At 40.1% G+C, this 27,851-nt stretch overlaps 1 protein-coding gene across 2 annotated transcripts in view; it reads left to right on the top strand.

The window, feature by feature from the left end:
- Positions 1–5,295: 5,295 nt before the first annotated feature.
- Positions 5,296–27,851, top strand: part of PPP2R3B (protein phosphatase 2 regulatory subunit B''beta) — a 49,601-nt gene continuing 27,045 nt past the window's right edge. The window contains exons 1-2 of one of the 2 annotated variants that reach the window (XM_030477340.1): positions 5,296–5,366; positions 7,265–7,715. In XM_030477340.1, coding sequence (XP_030333200.1) covers positions 7,368–7,715 — 348 coding nt within the window. In that variant the 5' untranslated portion in view covers positions 5,296–5,366; positions 7,265–7,367. Of the gene's footprint in view, positions 5,367–7,264; positions 7,716–21,409; positions 21,838–27,851 lie in introns of those variants that run through there. The other variant, XM_030477341.1, reaches the window with a different exon arrangement.

The following is a 27,851-nucleotide window of genomic DNA, read 5'->3' on the forward strand; positions in this document are numbered from 1 at the left end:
CTGGGATTAGAGGATCAGGGTGACTTAATGCGGAACCAGCCTCCACATCTGGACTGCTGTAAACATTGGCCAATCCAAGGCCCCTGTGGAAAAAAACAACACACCAATAGTAATTCAGTAAAACGTACAAGAAATGTTCACTGCTAGCCCTGCAGTCATATGCAGTAGGAATTAATCTAAAACCACAATGGCGAACAACTGCAGAACCAGTTTTCTTGTTTGGCTTGCAGTACACCTGCCCTTACAGTATCTACATTTTATACTCTCTTTTTTTCTTACAGGAATGTAAACCTTCCCATGTTAAACCAACTGCTTGTGTAAAGAGACAGCCAGTGACAAGGACTTAGTCTATCTACACAGTGTGATAAGGAGGAAATAAAACATGTCTGCATGTAAAAAAAGGTTAAAATGCCTGTAAAAAGTTAACCTGTGATTTTACTTCCAACTTGCTCTTAAGGAGTTGTGCATCAGCAAGCTATTAACCAGTATTACTGCAGTATTCTACCTCAAAGTGGTAGGAGATAAAAGAAAATTCAAGACTCAAATCTCAGTATCATCAGGCTCTTTGAGAGCATTGCAGTCTCCTGAATATGTGCACCAAGTCAGCATTGCTGACATTTGTTGGTCTGCATATGAGGCTACCTCTGAAGGCCATATGACCTGTAGTTCATCATCCTAACTATTTTTGGTAAGCTGCTCCAAGAAAGGATGAAGTGGCATGGTTAGCTGGTATGGGGGCATAGTTTAAGGGATTCCCAGTTATTACTGTTTTCTTAGCCTTTCCCTTCAGTTTAAATGAGGCTGCATAAGTCACCCAAAGTCCTCTCCATTCTCCCCCAGATGGTACCAGGACTTACAATTTTTGTTTGAGTGACAGAATGCTAGACTTTATCTTTCACTAAGTGGAAAGCAACATCTCCTGAAGCTTCTCTGACTGCATGTTTACAAAGAACATCACCTTGGCAGCACAACCTCAGTGAGCCCTTCTGGCCAAAATTTTCAATTACAGTGACTTAATAAAAGTGACCAGCTTGTCAGAGATACTCAGCACACTTACTTCCAACTAAGTTAGCACGTTAGGAAATCAGGACACAGTTATTTTAGTGCTTATATATAGGTTAGAACCAGACTTCAGATGCCTAAATTTGAAATTTATGAAATGTGTCAGCAAAAGGATTATAACAAGCCTGATCAAAATGCAATATTCTCCTTAAAGCAACATCCTAAGGAGGTACTATAGTTCTCTTCCCTATATGACTGGCATATGAAAAGCTCTAGAATACGGACTCAAAGATCCTGCAGCGAACTACATTTTGATCTCAAGCATGTGTTCCATCTCAACCTCACACCCTGTGGAACAGCCATGACTCTACTTTTGAGACCAGATAAGACTACATCTAACACAGCCCTGTGCAACCATGTAAACATAATAGTGCAAATACATTCAACATACCTAACTTTAAACTTCTAAAATGTAACTGTGTATACCTCAGATACTAATTGAGCTTCTTATTAATTAGTGGAGAGGATCAGGCACTTTTAAGTCTGCTATATCTGACTATATTAAATGTCTACCTCAGGATAATATTAATCAGTCTTTAGAAATGCTGCTTTACTCGTACCAAGCGGAGAGGGAGTGGAGACAGCTCTTTCACATCCATATGTCTAAGCTGTACATACCCAAGGTTATCAGGGAAGAAGCCCATCCCTCGTCACTGGTTAGGAACAGGAATATTCCAAATGAACACCACTGCCCTGTGTCACCATAACAGTGATAAATAAAGGCAAAGAAGGACTTCAACATTTAGCCATTAGTGTATACTGGCATTACTGCTAATAGCACCTTGTGTGTTAAGACCAGTAACACAAGGTCAGAAACGAGGTGTACCCAACAGAGCCAACAAGACCTGGAAGCCAGCGTGGCTCTTCAGTTTCTGCACCAGCATTAATATCTCCACACACTACATGGAGGGAAGTATTGTGCTACGTGGACTTCTAAAGGAGCCCATCCTTCAACCAGATAGATAACATTTCACAGAAATTATCAGGTTCTATACTTACCATGCCAGCATGAACATGGAGACAGCAGTCAAAAAGGAATTTCAAGTTTCAATTGTTGGTGGAATATCCGAACAAAGAGGTTTAATTTAGGTATTTTTCCAATTTTGGCCAAGTTTGGGTCCCATATCTCTGCAAACACACATCTCTAGCAGTAGATACACTGCTTTTGTCAGGTCCTTGTCAGGGCTTTTGTCGGGGTGGGTGTACCTGCCACATGCTGAGTAGTCCTGATCCATCCAGAGACACATTCAAAATATCAACTGCAAGTATAGGTACAACCTGGTGATGACGCCCAAAGCGTCTTCTGTTTAACAGAAGACACATGGAATTGATTCCTCTCTCATACCAATGTTAATCCTGACAAACTAATAAAGTCAGAATTAGAATTGCTTTGAATATACACCAGCATGCACAAGAGAATACTCTACATATTTTTCTCAGATCATCTTTTTTCTTATTTCTTGCATTCTTCTGGGAGATCTCATTGCCAGTTTCAACAAAGGGCATCATCTCTATACAGATGATATCCAACTCTACAACTCTGTCAACTCACTCTCCGATCCCCTTCTTGCCACCTGTCTTCAACATGTCAATCAACAGATGGCTACACCATCACTAAGGAATGCTTCAAAGGCATTCAAAATGTTTTAAAAGTCCTCTTTGTTCGATGTCTGTTGCTCTGCTATCAGTCTTCTTAATTCAGCCTTTCAGTTCTCGGCCAAAAATCTTGCTGCTATCCATAACACAGGGTTTTTGTTTTCTTTTCCCCTGCTTTAAGGCTATTTCCATAATATTTATTTATGGATAATATTTATCCATATTTTGGATAAACAAATATATGGATATATTTATCCATACTTTGACATCTCTTTCCTCTCCATAATGTCGAATGCTTTACTCCAATTTAAGATAATGCCATTTTGCCCAATTTGGTTTTCTAAAACCTTACCTTCTAAACTTCAACAACCAATGGGCAGGAAACAGAGTACTACTCTGCTTCGAAAAGTGAAAAGTCCTTTAAGAACTTTCAACACTCTACAGGTTTTCTTGAATTCAGAATCTCATTTTGAGACTAGTGAAAATATATTTCAGTGTCTACAGCAGTATAACAAAGCCCTCTGATGTAGTTACAAAATTAACACTGTGTTTTGCCAGAAGATTGTAGTATTTTCAATATCGAAATAACATTCAGTGTTGTAACATCTCTCTCTCATGGCACGTAGTCTTTTGATTCTCCTCAGCCCTTTCTTATCTCTATGTCCTCTCTCCAAGCCCCCAAAGATGAGGAAGCAAGCCCATTCCTTCACTTCCTTACCCTATTTTAATGTTCTCTGCATTTTTAAGCCTTCCCTTCAAACCACTGTAACACTCAAATGGTATCATCTCTGGTACAGTCTCAGTTCCGCAGTAGTAATGTTCCAAGGATTTGTGGTAATAACTTGTCGTAATTCTGGAGTGTCTCACAGTAAAGGAAATGAATAAACAAGAGTGAAGTGTAGCCACATGAGGAAAATCCAGCATACTGAGATCTGATGTAAAAACACAGATGACTTGCTGATGTACAAAATACAAACGAAAAGAAACACATGGGGCAAAGGATCAGCTACGTAACAGCCCATTGACAACTGCACCAGAGAACCTCACAGGCTCACCTAGCAACTCCAGGTTTTCAGTGTATGTTGGCCAGTGCAAAAAGCGGCTGCAAAGAGATTGGCATACAATGTTCTCTCAATAAGGGAATTATCTTTTTATCTGGTATTGCCTCCACTTCTGCTTTCATCCTATCATTTGTAATCTTGTAACGCTAGTGGCAACCGCAGCAGCTGGACCAGCCCACATAGTTTGCCAGCTCCCCTCAGAAAACCAGTCAGTGACGAGCAACCAGAGAGCCACAGGTCACAAACTGGGATGCTGTCACAGCCACCCTGCAAATTCAGTACAGCCGAGGGCACGGAGGAGGCCCTGGCACCACTGCGGTGACCCAGCAACCCCCCATGCCCCATCCCTGAGAGCGGGACACTGGCGTCATCTCTGATTACCAGCAGCTTTCGGGGCAGGAGGCCCAATCAGCCAGCCTGAGCACCTCATTCCCCCAACCTGCCCCTGCCTCAGCTCCGAGAGCTGCTCAGTGGAAAAGGACCTGGGAGTGCTGACAGACAGCTGTTGAACATGAGCCAGTGTGTGTCCAGGTGGCCAAGGTGGCCAACGGCATCCTGGCCTGTATCAGAAATAGTGTGGCCAGCAGGGCCAGGGCAGTGATCATAGAATCACAGAATGGTTTGGGCTGGAAAGGACCTTAAGATCATCTAGTTCCAACCCCCCTGCCATGGACAGGCACACCTTGCACTAAACCATGTCGCCCAAGGCTCCAGCTAACCTGGCCTTGAACACTGCCAGGGATGGAGCATTCACAACTTCCTTGGGCAAGGAAGTTATCTGTACTGGGCACCGGTGAGGCCACACCTCAAATGCTGTGTTCAGTTCTGGGCCCCTCACTACAGGAGAGACATTGAGGTGCTGGAGCAGTTCCTCGGAGCTGGTGAAAGGTCTGGAACACAAGTTCTATGAGGAGTGGCTGAGGGAACAGGGGTTGTTTAGTCTGGAGAAGAGAAGGCTCAGGAGGGACCTTATCGCTCTCTACCACTGCCTGAAACAAGGCTGTTGCGAGGTTGGGGGTCAGTCTCTTCTCTCAAGTAACAAATGATAGGACAAGAGGAAATGGCCTCAAGCAGCACCAGGGGAGGTTTAGATCGGATAGGGGCAACGTCTTCCCCAAAAGCGTGTTCAGGCATTGGCACAGGCTGCCCAGGGCAGTGGTGGAATCACCGTCCCTGGAAGTGTTCACAAACCGCGTACATGAGTCCTTCAGTGACATGGTTTAGTGATGGGCTTGGCAGTGCTGGGGTAATTGGGACTTTTCCAGCCTGGCTGATTCTATGATTCTGTGAGCCCTACGCGGAGGCAGAGGCCAGCCTGGGTGCGCAGGGAAGGGCCCGTCCCCACCGGCCGCCCCGCCGCCGCGACGGCTGCTCAGCCGGGGCCCGCCGCCAGGGCTCCCGGCAGGGCGGCGAATGAGTCGGGGGTAAAGGGAAACACCGCCACAACCCTCCGCCGCGACGTCACGACGCACGCAGGAAACGTCGGCGCCCCGCCCCGTCTCGTTACCATAGTGACCGCCCGCCGCGTCTCCGGCGGGGGAAGGAAGAGGTGAACTCTCGCGAGGAGTGGCGGTGCGGGGCGGGCCGGAAGGAGGCGCCGGTTTGAAGGCAGCGGCGGGAGGGGCGGCGCGGTGCCGTGTAGTGCAGGTGAGTGGCGGCGGCTGCTACTGGCTTCCCCGCGGGCCCCGTCTGTGTCTTTCGCATCCCCCCTTGGGCTCGCTGGCGTGGCGCGAAGCCTTCTTGCCTCTGAGCTGCGGCGGGAGGGCTTGCCCCTCTGCCCCAGCGCCTGCCAGCCGTCTCCTGGCGTGCGGAGAGCGAGCGTGTGGCGGCGGCGGTTCCCCTCCCCGCTGCCGGGGCGGCGGCGTCCTCCTCCCGCCCCGCTGGCGCGGCTGCTCCGCGCTGCTCCCCTCTCACCGTCCCCCCGAGCTGCCCGCTCCGCGGGGACGGGGGTAGTCGGTGCCACCCCGCGCCTGGCTCTGTGCCCGCCGCTTTTGTGTAGCCCGCGGGAGGCCTTTCTGCTCCGGGCCGCCGGGTCTGCTGCCCGGGAGGTGCCCGCTGGTGCCGGAGGGCACCCTTTGCCTTCTGGCCCAGGTAGACGCTGCCTGAGGCGCTCTAGCACAGCCGTGAGCGCTGTGAAAGCGCTGATCTGAAAAACTGGTGAAACAACGCGACCTTTAATTTCAGCAACAGAATAACTTAACTGTTATTAAACGTAAAGGTTTAAAAAAATCTAACTGTTGCAGTATTACAAGACTTAGAGCTCTGCCATGGGATGAACACTGAGCTTTGATTTTAATAGTACATTGATTTAATAGGACATTCATTTGCTGGTGTTACTCATTTCCAAATTCAGCTGCTCGTTTTAAGGCTTCTTACTTGTGTATCTATGGCCATATACTAAAACACAAGAAGTTTCACCTCAACGTGAGGATGAACTTTATGTTGAGGGTGACGGAGCATGGGAACAGGCTGCCCAGGGGGGTTGTGGAGCCTCCCTCTGGAGGCATTCAAAACCTGCCTGGATGTGTTCCTGTGTGACCTGCTCTGGGTAGCCCTGCTTTGGCAGGGGGGTTGGACCAGATGATCTCCAGAGGTTCCTTCCAACCCTAATGATTCTGTGGTCTTTGCTGCCTTCTACATACGGATTAAATATTGATAAAGTCTTAAAAAAAAAAAAAAAATAACCAGGAGGAAGAGCAGGGTTTAGTTAAACTGCACCAGATCACTAAGTAAATTGATTGCAGAGATGATGATAGTAACTTGGGTTCTGTTCTTAGTATTCAGCTCCAGTTCTCTGTCTCTCTAAAACAATATATATTCTCTTTGTTTCAGGTGAGCAGCTGAACCTGAAATCGTACCAGCCCAATTCTTGAGTCACGTCGGGTTTTGCATTGGCTTTAAAAGACCGTAAAAGTGAATGTCAAATAGATCAGTTCTTAAAATATCAAATGACTGTGTGATAGCAAGTGGGCAGGCAAATCAAATCCTGAGGAAGGATCTCAGGAATTCAGCTGGATATCACTCATGTGGGAACGCATCTTGTGCTGCAATATGCAATGCAAGATTTTAAATCAGAAGCACAGACTTCAGAATGAAAATTAAGCCTTCAATCTTACCTCTAAATCTCTTGACTGAAAGGCTTGCATCTTAAATCTCAATTGTACTATCACCAAGGCTTTGCATAAACTGGTTAGACATTTAGTTCTTAGCAGGCTCCATTATAAGTATCTTTGAGGCTATCTGTCACAATAACTGTAGTTTTTTAACACATGTTCTTGCAGAACATTTGCTGGATAACTCTTTGAGAAAGTCTGAGTGCAGTTTCTTTCTCTCCAGTCTCTGTCATTTACACACTATGCTTTAAAAGAAAAAATCCTCTGGATTTGACTCTGATTGATTAATGGCTTATGCTTACAAAATGTTGTTGTAGTCACATGTTAGTGTGTATCTCAACTCCTGTTGATATGTTGAGGGAATAAATATCAACACTGTAAATCTTAAAAACTTAAAACTGTAAGATTAAATGATAGCAATTTTCTTAACAGGAACATTGGAGTATGTGCAACACTGGAAGTCAAGTGGAATAAGTAGATCATTGTCAAACCTTTATTTTGAACTTGATCCAACAAAAAGGGAAATTGGTAGAAAATGTCACCAGGGAAAGTTCTGCAACCTGTACTGAAAATGAAGGTGGATGAACTCTTTTTGTGCTGGTTGAGTCAGCCTGCAACTCAGATGACACTAAAGGACTGCTTGAGAAGAATCAAGAATGAGGAAAAAACAGAGACTGGTAGTGGAGATTCAGGAAATGGTAAAAATGAGAGGTTCACTAATAAAAATTCCAGTTCCCAGCAGTGCATATTTGGAGATACCAGATTGCCTTTGATATCTTTCAGTCCTCCTCAAGTTTCTAATACTCTTCCATTGGCAACTCCAGCCAACCCAAGGAATGCCTCTAATTTTAGAGCAACACGTCGATCCTCAGGAAACAGAGTAGTAAGTTTGTTTCTTACTTATTAGACCTATTTGTTCAAATGGAAGTGAAGTTTGTGTTTGTGGTATTGGCAAATCATGCAAGTAATTACTTTTTCCACAGGAGGTGTCTGGAGTGGAGTGAAGCAGCAGCACTGAACATAAAATGTCAATGTTTGCGTGTCATTAGGGCTAACAGCTAGGTGTTCGAAGCTTTCAAAAGAGTCTCTTGGCTCCTTGCAGCTCTGGTGTTTTTTATGAGTGCCTGACACAAAATGAAAAATGAGACACACAATGAAATATTTTTTTTTCTTATTTCCAATAATTTTTCTATCAAGAACAATATTGTCCTTGTTCTTTATAACTGCAGGGTGGAAGACATCTTAAAAATTTCATATCCAGTACAACTGATTGGATTTGGTATACCTACCCAGGTTTTGAGCTATAATTTCAAACATCATGCAATACTGAGCTGTGTTGCAACTAATTTACATGTTATGTTTGATTCAGTGTGTGCAGCATAGGTAAGGAAAAGTCAGAATGAGTGATTCCTGCTTTCTGAAGTATTGCCTCTCCTATGCAATAAGGTTATGGCATTTCTTAGTAGGCATGAACAAACTGGAAGTTTGTGGACAAACTGGAAGAAGGTGGAAAAGCTAGAAATAGCCTTGTAATTAAAAAGTAGTTTTCAATAATGTCTTTGTGTCCACTGAGCAGTGCCCAGTGTGGAGGCAGACCCATATTTAGAGTCGAAGAATGAGAGAGAAATGATTGTAAAAGACAAAATTTGGATAGATGGGTCAGCCACGATTAATCAGATGTCACTTGTGAAATACATATCACACTTTATATTAAAATAAAAATCTAGCATTCTATCAGATGTGGTAGTTTACAAAGGCTATTTAGTCTACTAAATAGATCACAGTTGCTAGATAACTCTTGTTTAACTTTTGCCAGAGGTAACTCAAACCAGGTGTTGATGGTTCAGATGCCACACTTTCAATAACAAGCTCTTCCACTGTTAAATGAGGCCCTTTCACTATTAAATGCAGTCTAATTGTGGATAAATATAAGTTGCTGTGTTTGGCTGCAGAGTTATTCTTATAACATACTGCCTTGACTGCAAATATTCCTTTGTCTAATGATACCAGGCACTATTGTTAGTACAAGACTCAAATTTGGCTCCACCGAATCTGCATGTTAACAAAGTATTTGTTTTCGTACTGCATGGTACGCTCAGTGCTTCCTTTCTAAGGAACAATGCCCTCTATGCAAGAATGACACCCCTGCCCCCAAACTGAGATTTATTTTGTTTAAACTTGCAGTTCAGTTCAGTCTAGTTTCTAGCCCTTTTTATGAATTGTAAAAACTGGATAGAATATTATGTGGTCACTGACAAAACTAAGCATTGCATATAGAATCTGCCATATATCAAAGGAGTTGTTAAGAGGCAAGCTGTTTCTGCTGTAGGGCTGTAAGTTCATATCATTTAATAACATTGCTAAGTGGTCATCTCTCCCAATCACTTTACGTATGTTGGTATCTAACTACTGCACTGGCCAAACCTCCTGGTGTCCCAGGGATCCCTGTTTGGGTTGGTAAGGGTAGAGAGGTTAGAGCTGGGGATGTTTAAGAGTATCAGTTACTTCTTGTCTGTTCTTGGTGTGTGTTGAATGTATACTCTTAACCTTTTGACTCGCAGGAGTAACAATATGACTACTGTTTTGCACTAAAACATTTAATCTGAAGTGTTGTTGTCTTTGTAAATATGACTTTTCAAATCTAGCTTGACAGCTTGAAGTCCCCACTTCTTACTTTCAAGACATCACACTTCCAGTCTAGAGTTTGTGTAGATTGACTTTATACTAATAGGGACTTGTATTTTATGTGTAATCGCTAGCCAGGCAGCAGGGCATGACACTTGATTTGCTTATTTCTTTACTTTGTTCTTATCATTGTGTTTCCTGTTCTGGTGAAATGCAGAAAGTTAACAGATGCTCAGTTTATTCGTTTATTGGATAAAAGCAAGCAAAGGGAGAGTTTCCATTAAGAGCCACTGTTACATGATGTACTTAATTGTGAACTCATGTACTGTAATTTCATGTTGTGTATCTTGGTCGGTCGCCTTAAGTAGATCTCATAAAGAAGAACTAGAAGAGATTAATGAAGAGAATGTTCTCAGTTGGAATTGTTTGTAATGTCCTGAGAGAGCACCTAGAGGGTTAGGCTGTTGTTTGGTTGGTTGTTTTGGGGTTTTTTTTTCCCAAGGAGTTGGGCAGGGGGAAGTTACTAAGCAATCGGAAGTTTATTTATGGCCTTATTATTCAACTAAACTGAAGCTTCAAAGTTTCCTAATCTTTAAGGAAGTGTAAATTACATTTGGAGCAGGCATCAACTCTTAAGGTCTTAAGATACCACCAGAAGTTGCATAATTGCATGTTCTGCCATGACAGTGTATTTGCTCATAGAAAGCAAAATATACCCCTTTTCTCATACATCCAGTAACTACCCACTACAGTGTAAATAGTAATGCAGCTGGTCTTCTGCACTTAATCATGGTTCACGGATCAAGCCACAATGGTTTTACCTACTTCATTTGACTGTGAGGTCCTTGTGTCATTTCTGTAAATGGAGGAAAATATTTCAGATAGCGGGGAAATAAAAAACAAAACCAACAAAAAAAACCCCCAACCCCCCTCCCCCAAAAAAACAACCAACCCCCCCCCAAAAAATAAATAAACCCCACAAAACAAACAAACAAAAAAAAGAAACAAAACCCCAACTTGTGCAGACTTGTGCTGTTGGTCCAGGGTCCAGTAATACTGATTTAAATTCTAAATAGCAGCCCTAGAAAATATTAGAAGCTAGTGTGTTCAACTCTGTGCCTGAGGGTGATATTAGGAACGGGTTTTTACATACAGCTATAAAGAACTGGAGAATTATTTCTTTTAGGACTATATAAGTCAACTTTGGCATCTTTTTTATTAAATTTTTTCTTACTGTCTACAGGAATTCTCTTAAAGCAGTGTACAAGCAGTAAGCTCATTTTGACAGGATACATTTTCATTATGACTGAGATGAATCACTAAGTTTGATTATGGATAAGGTTGCTGTACACCTTTTCCTGTTTCTTAAAATGTTCCTGCAAATTTTCTGAAGGACACAACAACAAAGCTGATAACGGAAAACTGCCATTCTCTGGTTATTACCAGGTAGTAAGTATGAATGTGCAGGAAACCACATTTTCATGCTCCAGGTTTCTGTACTTGTCAGAAAAACATATTTTGCAGAATGGGAAGCATTCCTGGAAGATTAGTCTTGAAACTAATCAGCTATTTAATCTTTAACACCTTAAACAGTAGCATATGAGCAAAACAAGTTGGTGTTCTGATGGCAGCTGTTAAACAGCATTAAAAGTACTGCAGCTGACAGCTATTGTATTCAAGGAGATCTTTCCTCTTTTTCAGAGGTTAGGTTGTAATTGAAGATTGAGGCTTATGTTTTTATCCAAAATTCAGAAGTTGCCACGTGTTTTTGGCTGAAACACTAATTAATGTCTTGTCAGAGGAGAATTTGCTCTCCACGGTTGAAGTGAAGTTGAAGCCGCTCTCCACGGATTAGCAAGTCCAAAGTGCTTTGGATCAGATAATGAAAGAACCTACATAGTCTGTATGTTAAAGATGAATGAAAAAGAGGTGCTTCAAACAGGAATTTGTTCATCTGGACAGGGCACTTAAAGCCAGGTTCTGGAAAAACACAACTTCAGAATAAACTGTTGGCTTAATCCACACATACATTTTGAAATCTAGACAGAACTCTACAATGAAGACTTCATCTTATAGTGTAAGTGAAACCAAAACAGTGTTTACTTAGTGTTGTATGGGGGTTTTTTCCTCTAGGGGAGGTACTTGCCTTCACTTGCATGGTGTTGCTCACAGCGAGGTTGGTATCTGACTGCATCCATTGTACAAACATTGTAATTACAAAGTCCTGGTCATCTTTGTTACGTGACGTGAAAGGCTTGCTAGCACTTGGTATTCTGCAAGTAGGCTTGTGATTTGTATGCACTAAATGTGTTAAAATAACAGAAAATCAGAGGCATAGGAAAATCTTAACATTTAACTCCTGCATATTTTATGAATATATTGTTGTAAAGAAAGGACATTCTAGAGCTGTAACTTTCAAGCTTGAAGAATAGCTGTTGTAGCTTTTTTCTAACCCTTATCACTACTGTACATGGATTTAACAGTGTTTCTGGCACTCTAGATTATCTTAAACATATGAGGTATACACAGTTGTACACTGTTCATCACCTTGTCAGAAATACCAGGCCTCAAGGCCTAAAAGGTGCCGCAGGCAAGATGTTTCATCCTAACCAGCTGGTGTGCAAGGCATCTGGGGAAACAATTCACAGAATTCCCTATGGGCATTTCAGGGGGTGGTGCTGCTGAGAGAATGTGATATGATCTGAAATACTTCAAAGTTATTTTCCGTTTCTCTGCAGGGTCAACCTTTGATATAAAGGTACTTCTTGGATTGATTTCTGTATATCCTTTGCTTGATAAGCATACTGTTCCTGCTTGTTATCCTCTGACAATTAATTAAAGCTCATTGTCCCATATTTCTATAATTTGAATTTTTTTTACTACTTTCTTTTGCTGCATAGCTTTTTTCATCACTACCATTCTTGCCAAATTTTTGTTACCATTAGTTGATTAAAATGAAGTGGTACTACCAGAATCTATTTTAGTTTAAAGGGAGATGAGGATGAAACCTTTTAGCATGGACAGAAATTTGAGCATAATAATAACAGTTCCTTTTTGGAACAAGTGAGTTCCGAGGACTTGAGTTAAAGGGTAGCTAAGCTTATACCTCATCCATTAGACTGGTATGGTGGGCCATCTCCATGTTCTGCAGGTGTGCTGTAAGTTGCGGTTTTTTGGAGGGACTATCTTACACTAACAAGGAGAGAAAATATGTTCATAAATCATCAGAAAAGTAAGAGGGAATGACAGTGTTTGAATACTGCCAGCTTTTCACTTCAGTGGTTATTAAGCTTTGATGTTGGTCTTGACATTTCAAGTGTGTACTCATGTATGTTGTCTGTGTCTGAATTCCTACCTTGTATACCTTAATACTAGAAGCAATGTTAACTAAGTCTGGGTTACGTAAGCAGTATGAGCATTTCCCTGCACACCAGGTTATGCTGTGCAGGGCTGAGTGTGGTCTAGCACATACACTCCCTAACTCTGTGTTATGCAAAGTTAGTGTTAATAGTGCCATGTCCCATCACTAACTGGGGAGGATGGTGGATTTGGCTTCCAACTCAAGCCCATGACTTAAAGGCAGACTGTAAATAACCTGGTATCAAACTGATGTACTTTAATGATGATAACAAGGTACTATGACGGATGTCAGCACTATTGTATTCACAATAAAACTCCTTCTATGGTGCCAACAAAGGAAGGGCAACCAGAAGTTCATGTTAAGATCTGGAAGTATGCAGCTATAGGTGTTCCTAGAAAATCATTATTAGTTTCAAGTGTAGTGAAATAACAGTAGCCAGCATAAGCAGCACTGGTAGTACCTTTTGTTGTTCTTCAGCTTTGCTGTACTGAATAGCTTGGAACAGAAGAATCGTTATGCTGATTAGAGAACCAGCTATTCATTTTCTGTATAAGTGAGACAGAGTTATTCATTGTTGTAGCTTTTTGGCACAGCTCCTTATTCTAACGGCATCTTATGCCCTGGGATATAAATGTTACACTTTTCTTAGCAGTAGTATCAATTCTGTTTACACATTGTGCTTTGTTAGAAGAAACAGTGATCTTTTGTCCTCTTTCAAAGTGGCAGTTGCACTTGAAACTCGTAAGTATTTCTTATGATTACATCCAGTCTTGAGAGGTTTGGGCATTTCTAGTGCTGAAAAACTGAATTCAGAATTACATGTGTTTTTCTTCAAGTTTAAATTTCACCTGAATACTGACACAGGGCAAATTCAAATATTTGGATGAAATTTATTAATTATAGGCACTCCTTCCTGTGTGAGTAACTGTCACTTTAAAGCAAACAAAAAAAAGTTCATAGCTGTATGAGATCATTAGTTCCAGTTGCTTCTCTCTGCCCAATCTTTCAAAACATTTAAGCTTAATTATAGATTTACATCAGTCATTTAAACAGTCCATTCTTTTAACAGGTGGTCAGTCTGGGAGGAAATTAGATATTGATATAGAGGAGATAGCTTGCTTTATTTCCTTCAGTGATGCTTGAGAACCCGTCTTATATTTTTTAGAACCTCTCCATCTGCTCTACACTTACTCTGTCAGCAAGAAATACAGTTGAGGCCAGAAGGAGGTATGGGTTTACTTCAGTACAAAACCATTGATGCAGATCATCCAGTGAACTAGTTTGTCCACTGAAAGACCCAGTCAATGACTGCACAGAATTTTTCAGCAAGCAATGTTACAAGAAAAACCTACAAAATACAAATGGTAATATCCTGTGGCTGAGTCTTGGAAGTTTAGATGCTTTGCACACAAAACTGTCTTGAAAAATTGAATGTAAGGCAACTTAAGTAGTTGCATTGATTAGAGAATACATATCTCTGAGTTGTCTTATTACTGAAATCTTATTTCTTCATGTGTAGTGGTTGCCCCTTTAGTTATCATACCAGAAACTAAAGTTCAGTCAGTTACAGCGACCAGCTGCTTTGCTCTGCCTTCTTCCTTTGCATTGTCTTTTACCCCTGTACACTGTTTGCAAGTTTGGAAGTACATGGCTTTTCATTTAGCTCTGTAGAAATCAGTATAGTTTCTGTTGCCTCTCCAGTTCCTGTATAAGCAGTGATTTCATACTGATACATAATCAATGCAGTCTCATTAGTTCAAGATTCTCCATAGAAGTTCTACCAGGAAGCCCATGGTTGGTTAATTACAATTTGTGATCTTACTGACTGACTTGTAGAATAGGTCTGTATCTTAAACTTCCCAATTTGTTGGTTTTGCTTTAAGATCTTTGGGGAGGGAAATCTCAAGTGAAAGTATAACCAAGAAGCTGTCCTGCAGCTGTCACGGTCTCAAAATTATTGTCTTGTGATTTCAAGGACTAAATTACATGTCGTGTTAGCCTATGATGCTGGAATTAAAGTAGCAGTTGTACTTTCATACACCAATCATTCTAGTTTTGGAAATAATGAAATTCCAAGATATAAATGTGGTTTTGAGATAATTGAGAATTCAGTTCATGTCAAACTGATGGAAGTACTGAACAGCTGGTGCAACGTTTAAGTAAGATGCTGGGCAGTTATAAAACATTGTCATTTGAGTTCTTTATAACATATTACTCCATCAACTTCTAAATTAAGGTGACATAAGGTAAATAATAGCAATCTAGAAATGACTAAATATCAAAAATGGCCTGTGTGACTTTGAAAAGTTGTGTAATATTAGACTGTTATAAAAACTGCCCTCTCCTGTAGGAAAATCTCAGTGGCATTCTGAATTGGCCTGAACTGATTCCTCATTGCAACCTATTCTGCTATTCAGAGGTTTACTTTGGTAAAGTTACATATGTGGACTGCAGCTTCTGTGCATAGTAGCTCTGTGCATAGTATCTGTAGCATCATGGTTCATCTCAAATGTAAAAAGCCAACATCTTATTACACCAACTGTGACTTTAATTTGTATAATCCACACTAGATATTTTGCCTATGCCCTACTCCATTTAATAGCTACCTCAGCAGCATCAATTTGGGTGTACCTGGTTTTCTGAATAGGTAATTTCATGAATAGGATCATCTGAAGATCATGAATAGTGAATAGGCTCCATCTGTAGAACACCATTCCAACAACCTGTTCCCATTAAATCTCTCTTCATGCTATACACAAGTGAATAAAATGTAAACTGATAATGTTTTCCTAGGATGGCAGAGAACATGAGAATTGTTCTGAAAGGAATATAAGCTATCCGTTAACTGTCAGGCTTTTGGTTTTATGGTATCTAGTGTTGACGCTTGCTAAAGTTAGTCTGCCAGATGCAGTTAGCAATCTAAAAAGGCCCATGCTATGTCTTTGGAGTCCAAGAAGTGTAATCATAGCAAGGTGACATGTATCTTATCTTGCTTATAATCTGATAACAGCCCATGGTGTACTTACACAGAATTCTTTTGGTAATAAGCAGAGAATCTGATCAGCCCATCCTTCCTGGGCTACCAACATGACCATATATATCACATCTAACTGGTGTCTTTTTATTCACTGTCGCCCCCTAAACATTCTGGCTTCTCCCATTAACTGTGGAAAGAACCTCTAGGCATTGCTCTGTCTAATCCAAGAGTACTGGAATGCACAAGCCAGACTTCCATGTTTTTTCGTTGCCTGCATGTTCTATGGGGGAGGCATTGCATCCTCCAAGAAAAAAAAAATGCATATAGACTCAGATTTACATGAACTTCTTTCCAAGACCAAAGGATCAGTTTCTTCCTGTGAAAGTAGATTTCTTAACTACACAGTGACAACATCTAGCAGTTCATCGGTCAGTAACTTTAAATGGGTTTGGGTAGCTGGTAGCCTGGTATGAGCATAACAACTCGATTCCTTCTGTGATCTAGACACTGTAGACTCCCTTGGGTTTTGTCAGTTTTACTGCTGAAAAGGGATGACTCTCCAAAGGGGAGTTAGGGATGGATTGTAATACTTTGTTATTCAGCTCACAAGTGCATTGTCCTCTTGCTGTCTTCCCATACAGAGCAGTTAGTTAGAAATGGGAAGTTAATAGCAAGAAGCAAGTTGGGTGTCTAAAGAACTGGGGAAAATAATCATTTGGGATCCTATTAAATCCCTTTCCTTATCCATCAGTGTAAGGAGAGATAGGTTTCAACCTTATGCATCCTTATTTCAGGATAGCTAGGGGGTTTGGGAAATGAAAACAAAAGTCAGTATTTGTGAATTCAGTATTGAAAAATCAGTATCTGTGGGTTTCCCCTTACTCCCAAGTGGGTCACCTTGTCAATAGATGTTAATATTCTTGATTGCTTAAGCAGTTATATGGATAAAACAGAATTTTCTTTGCTACTTCCTATTTATTCTTCTATTTTCCCATTCTTTAGACATTTCAAGTTTTACAGTACCTGCTCTACTAAAATTCAAGGTCAGTAAATCTTGCTTATGTACTGTAGTCTCCTAAGAAGGGAATGCTTTATATATGCCGTAATAATGGAAAATAACATTATAAATAACATTATTTTCTATGCTCGGACAACTGAGACTTTAGTCCATTGCTATGAAGAGGTTTTCCCCTGCAAGGGCCTTTTTGAAGACTTGAGAGGGAGTTTTGGAATTCTTTCCGAAGAGAAGCACTAACATTTTTCATTCGTTTATTTACACGATGTCAACACTGGGCATTGCTATATATAGTGTTAAGCAGAAAGGTACTGCAGGTGCTACTAAGTCTGCTTAAGTTGTGCTTTCTCACTTTGTCGGTCATAAATCAAGTCTGAGTGAGATGGACATTACCTTCTAGTCTTTCCCCTTGGTTTTTACTCAATACCTTCAGATCCACAGGCTACTACTGGTCTGCAGTAGTTAATTAAAGATCTGCAGGCTAATAATAATGCATCTACTTAGCAAGCATTTGGTTTAGTGAAGTGCAATGTCACTTGCATCTAATGTTATGCAATGCATTTTGCAAGAATTGGGTTATGTTTGTTAGAAGTTCAGTCTGAATGTGGAGCTTTGATCTAAGGAATTAGGAACCAATTAATTATCAAACAGCTAATATTTATGCAAATTGTGAAGCACATCTAGTTCCAGCATCTTCCAGTATATCAAAGGCCAGGTATGGACTACCCCGTCTAGGAATAACTCTTAATTTTATTAAATAATGGTGATATTGTAGTCCACAATATTTTGTGAAGACTGAGGAGGAGGGGGAGGGAAAGAACCCAGCATTTCAGGGGGTTTGTTTCCTTGTTTTCTTTGCCTAGCAAAGAACTATTGCTTTCATTTGTCTGTCTTTGAGTATATTTATGTAATTTCTTCTTTCTTTGCTGCCTTATAGTAGCTGTGTCTTATCAAGCATGGTTAGCTGCTTGACTTACATATATTCCTGAACTATTTGCTTCTATGAGTAATGCCTTTTTTCCACATTAAACATCTCAAATGTATCTTTAGTACTAAGGTAGTCGTGCTGTTTCACAGTTTTTTTGTATTGAGAAAGATGCTACTTGCCTTATTTCTCCTAACTGCTCTGTTCTGCCCCTCACTAATCAGTTACTTTTGGAAACGGGTACACTAGTTGTGTAACCCTTTACACTGGCTGCTGTGGAGATCTGACAGTTCTCTTTCCACAGTTAACCCAGGAGCCACTCTAGTTTCTGCAGCATCGCAGGCTGAGGGATTCTATTTGGTTGCACACTGTTGCCATTGGGCTTGCTCTCATTCAGCCTTATTTAAACTGTCTCCAAAGGGCAAACATGCTTTCTGTCATCTTGGTTCACATGGGTTGAAGACTGGACCCCAGCAACTAAAAGTTTTGTATAGCTGAATACATCTTACTACATATTTAACTTATTTTCTTGGAAACTTCTTGTAATGCTGTGATGCTTCCCCTCCTCCTCCTCCCCCCCCCCCCCCCCAGTTTTGAGGTTAGTTCTCCATAATCTCTTAAGACTTTAAATCTACTGTCAGTATATGCTTCTGACAAGAAATTGCATTTTTGTAGGCAAATGCTTAAGGGTTTTTTGGGTATTCTTCAGGTTTCTATTTCCTCCACATTACCAAACATATTAGTGAATTAGCTCATCTTTGTCTCACTTGAGTATTTTTTGTGTTATGTTACTTTTGTGTATGTTCAGATCTCTGTTAAAATGGTAAACTCTTTAGCCACAGTCCCTTGAGTCAGATCCATTCATAGTGTTTATCTTTAGCTTTGGAAGGAAGCTCTGAGCATGCATCTTTCCCTCTGTTTGTTTAGCTAATAATAAGCTGCCAGGATACTTGAACAGCTTCATGGCTGGCATACAGCCCTTCACCCAGAAAAAGATTTCGCCTTAGCTTTCACTGGAGAGAATTAAGATTTAGACTAAATGTAACACTGTATCTGAACACTCCCTAGTTCAGTCTGGATGGAAGCTGACTTCTGCACCTACTTTATGACTGAAAAGGTTAAATCAGATTTTACAGGGGTTCTTGGCCACATTGCTTTATAAATGCTCAATCTCCTTAAATGCGGCAATACAAAACCATTTCCTGTTCAGATGGTGAAAAGGAGGTGATTAATAGCTGCCAGAGTACTTACCTCTCACAATGTAGAGCAGCTAAATGCTTAACTGCATGTAGATTCTTCATAAACTGCAACCTGTGAATTTTTGACAACTATACTGTATACAGGTCTGTAAACAACCACTAGGTTTGAAACCAGACTAGTGACAATAGTGCTAAAACAGTATCAGACTATGGGATTGACTTAACATCTACCTCAGGTAGTGAAGTAATATCATGACAATGAAGTACAGAATATTATACTTAATATGCTCATCAAGTTATGACGGCCCCTGAGCTCCATTTGAAAAAAGGAGGAAAATCATAGAATAATTAGGGTTGGAAAGGACCTTAAGATCATCTAGTTCCAACCCCTCTGCCATGGGCAGGAAAATCTACAACTCTTTCCAAAATGGAGTTCAGAACACTGATTTCTTACTGAGGCTCCTCAGCAGGTTCAGGTAAACTGGAGCTCCAGTCTTTTAGGTTAGCTCTGCATGTGGCAGTCAGTCATCTTTGTGACATACTACAGACACTTCAAACAAGACCGTGACTGTAGTAGTGAATGAGAGTGCATCACCTGCTGAAAAGGGGTGAAAATAGAAAGCAATTTAGGTGAGAAAATATCTTTCCTTATTTTAAGTAAGGCCTGTTTTGCTTAACCTGAAATGCAGTCTGCCTTGCAATACAACCTTCCTGACCTTCCTCCCCAAACATCTTGGTCTGGAATGGTTATCTGTTGCCAGAGTACGACTCTTCTACTCTACACCTCAGTCCTTCATCTCAAGTTCCAGGCGTGGTGCCGTTGTGTGCTGTGTGCCTAGCTCCCCACTGGCTTCCCTGTATCCTAAGGGTTATCACAGGTTAGTTGATTTGATCTTCCTAAAAGACAGTGAGTGACAGCCAATCAATGCAGTGACTATCAATGCAGTTTGATAGCCAAGCACAATGTGTCTGACTCTTGCCCTGTCAATTCCATTTTTGTTCTCCTACTTCTGAAAGAAATAAATATCTTCATAACAAGTCACAATAAAGAAGTGGGAGGGGGAGGGGGGAACTGGATACAAAATTAAAAACAAATAAACAGGCTTCTCATCATCGTTTACTTTCTAACTGTGTCATAAACTAAACAGGATTCAGTTAAGACATATCCTATTTCACTAGTACTTTTTCACAGTTTCCTTTTCTTCTTAGTCATATGAGGATATTAACTGTGGGGTTTAATATATAGTTACGTGGCAGAATGGGGCTATGAATGGATGAATAGGGCTAAAGATTATAGATAACACAGCATGGGGTAAAATAATGCTGTCCACTAAGAGAAATCTTGAACATAGTGGTGAAAGAGTTGTTTTAGTGTTTCTTGGGCTGCGTATATCTCTGTGTAACCAAGAAAATGGCCTATTTAAAGCATGAGGAATGAAAACGAGACTGGCCAGATCTTTCCTTTCATGCTGCTAGTAACTAAACTTGTGCATGAACAAGGTACAGATAATAAATAGGCAACATACCAATATCTTAAAGAATTTGGGGGTGTTAAGTGTTCACAGCTTGAACTGCAATAGCAAGAGTTGCTGTACTCACAGCTGTACTGATGATATTTGAAAACAAACTTTACCAAAATAGCAGCATTTCATAAAGATTGCTATGGTAAAGCTATACTCATATAGAATGTGAAAACTTCACCAGTTATCAATTAATATACCTAAAACTGTAAAGGAGGAAGGACTGAAGGTCACTTTAATTTCCACAAAAGCATATCAGATTTCTGTTTCTGTGAAGAATATCACTGTGGAATAAAACATGGCCTCACATCCCACCCCCAATAAAACGTATTTGAGATTCAATAAACTGAAAATACAGCAGAGTGATAGCTGAGTCTAACTTGAGTGCTCCTGAAATGTGACAGGTATGCAATCTAGCATGTCGATGTTAATGTTTATAAAACCCCTATGTAAGACAAACAAAAAAGCATCCTGTCAAACTTTTCCATATTTTGTTAAATCATTGACATTTCTACTGCAGCTTTTCTATAAAACATGATTTAAAGTAGCATTTCAGTGTGGTAATATTTGCCTCTTTTTCTCCTACTGCATTTCTGCCTTAGCATTTGAATGATTAGATTCTTGCAATACAGTAACTTAGATCTAGATGAATGTAAATATATATATCTAGTTCATTAAAATTCATGAGCCACTCTGAAAGTCTGCAGCTTTTTCTATCGTAGCCTTAGTTTTCGCAGTGTAAAAGGGTTCCTGCTAAAGGACTGAAGCATTTAAAAGGAATTTAATTGCTGTGTAATAAGCCTTATCCTTTGGTGAGGTACTTCACTGAAGCTAGACAGTGAGTGTTTTGTGACAGAAGGAAAAGCTGAGGGGGATGGGAGGAGGAGGAAGCTACAAAATGACCACGGCTGGCCTCTCTGCATTCCTGCATTCCTTGCTTTTTTAAAATTGGAAGCTGCTTTTATAGACGCTTCTCCAAACAGGTTTTTTTCCATACTGTCCCATTTAGACTTTGGAATGCATGTATGAAAGGGCAGGCCCCCAAAGTGACTTTCCAATCTGTTTTTGTGGTTCCAGCCAAGTTCCCTTTAATGTATGGAGCAGGCAAAGTTGAGCTGACTCTCATAATATCACGGAACTTGGGCGCAGCTGCTGCTTTAAGTGGCACTGTGATAATACAACAGCTCTGCTATTTACTGGGACTCAAGTGCCCGGACTGGCACACAGAGACATTATATGAAATCCGAAAGCATGAGGATAAAGGAGATTTCTTTGCGGCAAGATCCTGATCTAAGAAAGGAGTTGGCATTGCTAGCTCGAGGATGTGATTTTGTTTTACCTTCTAGATTCAAGAAGAGACTGAAAGCTTTTCAGCAAGTCCAGGTTTGTCTTTCCGTTCTTCCATAATTACGTTATTGTTGTCAGTTGTACCTTCACAACCATGCAAACTGCAGGAAATCCACGGAAGTTTTTCCTAAACTAGTAGGATTTCAATAGTCTGTTCCATATATGATGATTTCTTCTGTGTTTTAGAAGACTCTGCAGGTAGTTTTCTGCAAACAGAAAGTGAGAGTTTACTGAAGCATGTAGCATAAAGTATGATGTTTGCACAGAGGCATATGCAGTGGGAAGTTGATGCATTTAATGCCATTAGACTTTTAAAGATTGTTTTCCTTAATCTGCATAATCATAAATTTGCATGCATTTCCCCAGGGGGTTTAATTTACCTTTTACCGAAACTAGGCAAATAAAATAAACTTAACTAGGCTGTAACTTTACTAACTCAAACATAGTATGTTAAAAGGTGCTTTCATACTTGCACAATGATCCTGAATTCTTTTAGATTGTTTATTTTGACTTTCTATTTGGGTGAGATTATTTGTTGCTACATGCATTTGTTGCTACAGCAAGAAGACATGTGCTGCTGCCGCTCTGCAGCAATGAGTTAAATCCACCATTTTAAAGTGAGCTTATAATTGAGAATAGAAACATCTGAAATGTATAATTAGAAGGAAAACTATTTATACAGTAAATGTTCAAATAAATTTTTTTTTTGGGAGGGAGAGAAGTGTACAACTGTTATTGGAGAAACTGACATTTGGTATTTCCTCAAACACACTGAACTTTAAGGCTTTTGCTGCTATGTGAAAGCACTTTGTCCTTACTTAACCCACACTCCTAATTTGTGTGATAAAGGTATATATGAGTTATGGTGTATGTGACTTTTTTTTACCCTTTTTTAACTAAGAGAAGTTTAATTTTTATTCAACTGCTAATCATTCTAAATATAGCCTGCTACTTAATTTTGAATTCAGTGCACTAGTGTCCCTTTCAGGTGACCTTCAAGAGAGGACCATAAAGCCCTATGACCCTAAAACTGTGCTAGCCTTCTGTCTTCTACATTATTATTTCGAATTTGCTTCAGCTTCAGAATGTTTATTCCTTTGTGAGTAGCAGAATACAAGTTGTGACTGTGGTGTTTTATGCCATTCAGCATAAACTCGTGAATGAAAGGATTTTATGACTGTGCCTTTTGTGCTGAACTGGAGACAGAGAAGGAAACTTGTTGACTAGAGGCAGCAGGAGAATGAAATACTACCTTAATTACTCAAAAGTAGCAATATCAGTTAACATTTAGGCAGCTCAGAGCATGAGGCAAGTTTTAGTCTAGTCATGGCATGCTGTTGTAAACAAACATACTGTTAACTTGTGTGGTGCCCCTTAACTTGATCTGTCTTTCATGGAATGATAGTTGGATCGCTTGCGCTTTTACAGGGCTTTTTTTATGTTGAGCTAGAAAACATCTCAATGTAGTACGTAGTACCTACAAGCAACTAAGTACTTTAGACAAGCTGTTTTCTAACCTGTAGGGTTTTTTCTGTTTTAGCATGCTGCTGTCTATAAATTTGCAGCACAGACAACGAATAAATATTTTTCATTTTTAACCAGGCTTGCACCTCTTGGGTAAATGGCAACTGTAGAATAATGTATGTTAAACCACTTAATATTATTAAAGACAAAATTCTGTGGCCAAAACAGACTTTACAGGGGTATAAAACTAAAATTTGATGTTTGTCTTTGCTCAATGTGGTATAAAGTATTTTATCCAAGGTTCCTTTTTTTTACATGATATTTCAGCTTCATGATTTTAAGGAGACCTTTTTGAAAGTACCTTAAAAAAAAAAACAAACCATGAATTCTTCTAACTGTTGGTACAGAAGATGGACACACTTTACCTGACACTTCGTGTTCATGTTAATTTGAGCTTGTCCTTATAGGTTAGAGTTTTCAAAGAATAGCTATTCATCATCTACACAATCATTGAAGAAATCTCATGTTGAAATTAAAGACTGCTTAGTAGAAAGATTAAAAGAAAGGCTGCTTTTGTAGACTACCTTAAACTTTTTCTTGTTTGAATTGCTAAGCTTCATTGCCAGTGGAGCTTGCAACTTCCTATACCACTGTAATACTGGCTTTCAGACAGAACAGTTTATGAATATGATGCAAAATTGGAATGCTAAAATCAAGCAGAAATGGAAGGCAGTCTGGTTTTTTATACTTCTACTACACATAATTTTTCATATCCATGCAGTTTCTGTAGCTTGTTAAACAAATGGCAGATTCTCCTTGAGATGTTTAGTGCTGTTAAAGCTAGCCTCTTAAAATACAAAATGAGTCATGATGGTGGACGGGGAGAACATGTGCATTAGCATCTGTTCTGAGGTGGGTTGGAGGGACTGGATCTTGCATGGGTTCTAGGAATTCTAAGACAGTGGCTTTTTGCATAAAGCCATGTAAGTAATCTGTGTAGGTAATCCCCTGTGTTTTAGAAGGGGTGGTCATTAGAGCATAGCAAATCAGGTTTTGTGAAAATGTTTAAATAGATGGCCAGTACTGAGGTGGGTCGCTCTGGAAAGTGGCTGAACAGGCTGTTTCTCAGTGGTTGCATTTATTAATGAATATGGGTAAGACTAAGCAGAGTAGGGCTTTCTGGAAAGATCGGTTTCTCAAAAGATAAAACTATACACAGCTGCTGAAAAGTTCCCTGTTACTCTGGGGAAACTGAATTTTTTTAATAGATAACACTGCATAAAACTCAGTAGAACTTCAGTCTATGTTCTCCTGATGTTGGTTGCAAGACCAAGACTTTTCCTAGGCAACAACACCTACAGAGTATAGTGAACTGGAGATGCAGCACTTGAAGAGGCATTATGTCCATCTTGCTCATCAATTTCTTTGAAACTTTGGAGTGAGAAGAAACTATCGCTATGTCAAATGTACTGGCAACTTCAAGGTGTGAACTGAAAGGCTTATTACCTGCTGAGAGCTGATGAGAGTGTTTTAGCCAACAGCTGGTGACATCCCTACTGGTCAGAGCTGGAATATAAGCAGCATCATGACCCAGACTATGTGAGGAAAATATATCTGAAGTTGGAAACAAAATAGTAACAGAATAAAGTACTCTGTGTACAGTGACATGTAACCATGTAACTCGGTGTTAGGTAAGCTAGGAAAATACCTATTTTTTGCTGCTTAGGGGCCACATCACCTTATAAAACAGTTGAGTTCTAACTTTAAAACTAGACTTTTTTGAACTCAAATAAATTTGTGCTGAATGTGATGATTTAAAAACAGGCAGGAAAAAAAGCAGGCATAAGTCTTTAATTAATCCTCTGAATGTCAGTGCCAGAACTGAGTGCTGGTGTGTTTTCTGATACTTTTAATGCCTCATGCTTTTATCTGCTGTTACTACTTGGTGATTCCTGTAGTTGTATGTATCACACCTCAGGGTGGAAATGGAGAACTACTAGTTCCATGACCACCTGTTAATGACACTGAATGCTGTTTACACATGCTATTTATGTCAGCTGTATGAGAACTATTTCTTCAATTTCTGCAGTGCCTCACAAGATTGGCTTCTTTCTAAGTGAAGTAAGCTTAGTAAGCACATAAGTGCCTCTTGATCACTTTTGCACTCCTCTGTTACTGAAATGCTGCATAAATGCTTGTGGCATGTACAAGAGAGCAACGAATACAAAGCCTGTAGGTGTTACTGTGTGCTGGGCTGGTGTGTGGTTGTGCTGTAGTGCACTGGTTCTTCCAGTCATTAAGATAACAATCCTATTTCTGAGGTAAAACAAATTTTAAGAAGTTTAAGTGAGGCAGTTGGTTTTACAGCTGTAGTCACAGAAGTAGGTTGTGTAAAGAGGCCTCTGGCAGGCCAGCTTTCCTGTTCGCATCGATCTTCTAATTTAACATCATTTGGAGACCTTTTAACACCATAGAGGGAGCACCAATATCCATTTTTACATAAGTGTGTGTACGTCTGATGTCAAACTATTTTTTTTTCTTTTTCAAATTTTTTTTTTTTTTTTTTTTTTTTTTTTTTTTAAGAACAAAATCCAAGTGTTTGCTGGAGCGGAAGCAGAGAGGGAACAAAAATCTCATTCTGACTGTAGCTGGTAGTTACACTTGATGGTAGTTTGTTGATATAACGCCAGTTTTCTGGAGCAGATGCCAACATTAAAGATAGAATGAAAATATATAAGCTGCCAGCTGAGACTGGCTAGTTGAGAGGTTTTCCATAAATGGCTCCTTGCTAATGGATTGCCAGGTCTTAAGCTCTAGCCTCTTAAAGGAGGCCCTAAGCAAACTCCACTTTTGCAATGGAGACTCCCGGTTCAAACTCAAAATGTGTTGGCTGCCCTGTGGTAGCAGTTTATTTATTTATTACCAGCTTATGGCTGGTAATATGTTTATACTAATGTGTAGTGTTTCTGTAGAAAAGCCAGTATGGTGCAAGTTTGTTACAGCTTACTTTACCTGCATGCATGATTTAAGAGTCTAGATTTCAGTTCCCTCTACAGCTATTTGGCCCAGCAATGCAGACATTGAAGAGTTTTGATTTATTTTACCCTTAGAATAGAAGTTTGACTAGCCTTTTCTCCATTTTGAAGTACTTCCCATACCTTTGTTATCACTAATGCTACTAATAGTAGATGCTGTATGACTGTTGATGGTAATACTTTGTATGTTAGAAAGCCTGAAACAGTTTGGCACATCTTCATACAAAATATCCTTCAGTTTTTACAGGGTAAGTAGGATATAAGATTGGTTTTGCAATTGTCGGGGGCATCGCCAGACAAGAATACTGTTAAAATACTTGCTCCAGCTAGATTCCAGACAACAATATCTGACAGTATACTTGCTTTTGTAGTGTTGATTTTGCAGCTCAGTAACAAGGCTGAGCTTGTTGATATTTTTCTTGAGTGGATTTTTCCTAAGCTCAATTGCATTGAGTGAGTGAAACTTGTTTTGTTGTAAACATGCAAGGATGAGACACCGTTGCAGAGTATAAGGATCAAGTAGATGTCTCTTTGCTCCTTCTGATGTTGAACTGATGGCCTGTCCTGATGAGGGCTGTTTTCTGTAGACAAATGTTAGAACTGCTTCAGGTGTCAGTTTTTCCCCATTAAAATGATGTTTAGGCAGTCATGACTCCTTTACAGGTAGTGAGTTCCAGTGTGGTCCACTGGCTGTGTACAGTCAAGATGATCATATTAATGATCAAAATGATCAAGAGGATCTCACCAGCTTGTCTTCTAAAAGCAGTTGGTGTAACAGAATAGACTGGTAAAGAATAGGAGTACCGATTTAACCTACGACTGGAGTATTTTCCAAGAAAGCTGCAACTGTACGACAAACAGTATATTTGTGACTAGGAACCTTGATTTGACATAATTCATAAAATGGAGGCTGTTTGACAACAACTTACAGTCAGTGACTGGTATTTTTGCACCACTTCTCTTTTACCACAAAATGTAGAAGTTGCCTTTCACAAAGCAGATTTTATACCCCACACCTCCACCCCCACCCCCCTCCCCTCAAGAATCTTGGGATTTCCTATATTATAAAATGTGCCTTTTATCTTTTGTAAATTAGCAGAGTATGTGGAGGAGACAAAAAGTATTTTCACTAGTCAGCTGAAGCAAACTGCTAGAGGATCCCACCTCTAAAGCCTTTGGTAAAAATGTTGTAGCAAATAAAGCAAGTTTCTGATGGACATGCATGTAACATGTCTTTTGTGCTCATAGCTTTGGAGGATAGTTGACTGCCTCTTCCTTTTGCTGTTCCATTCCCACCCCAGGGCATTTCTGAATAAATCATTAAACTCCTCCTACTTGCATAACTGGAACTTTTTTGATGCTGAAGCTCTATGTGACTGTACAAAACCCCAAAAATATGCAGTCATGTTTGAAGGTGCTTCTACAGCAATAACGCATGTGCAATAGCATCCTCCAATTCCCACTAGGACTATGTGATTTGTCAGTGTCAGCTGTACCAAACTGCAAATCAAGAGAATCCTGGTATTTCCAAAATGAGAGTTGTAGAACTTG

This window comes from Strigops habroptila, chromosome 2, assembly GCF_004027225.2.
Source record: "Strigops habroptila isolate Jane chromosome 2, bStrHab1.2.pri, whole genome shotgun sequence".
Taxonomy (NCBI): domain Eukaryota; kingdom Metazoa; phylum Chordata; class Aves; order Psittaciformes; family Psittacidae; genus Strigops; species Strigops habroptila.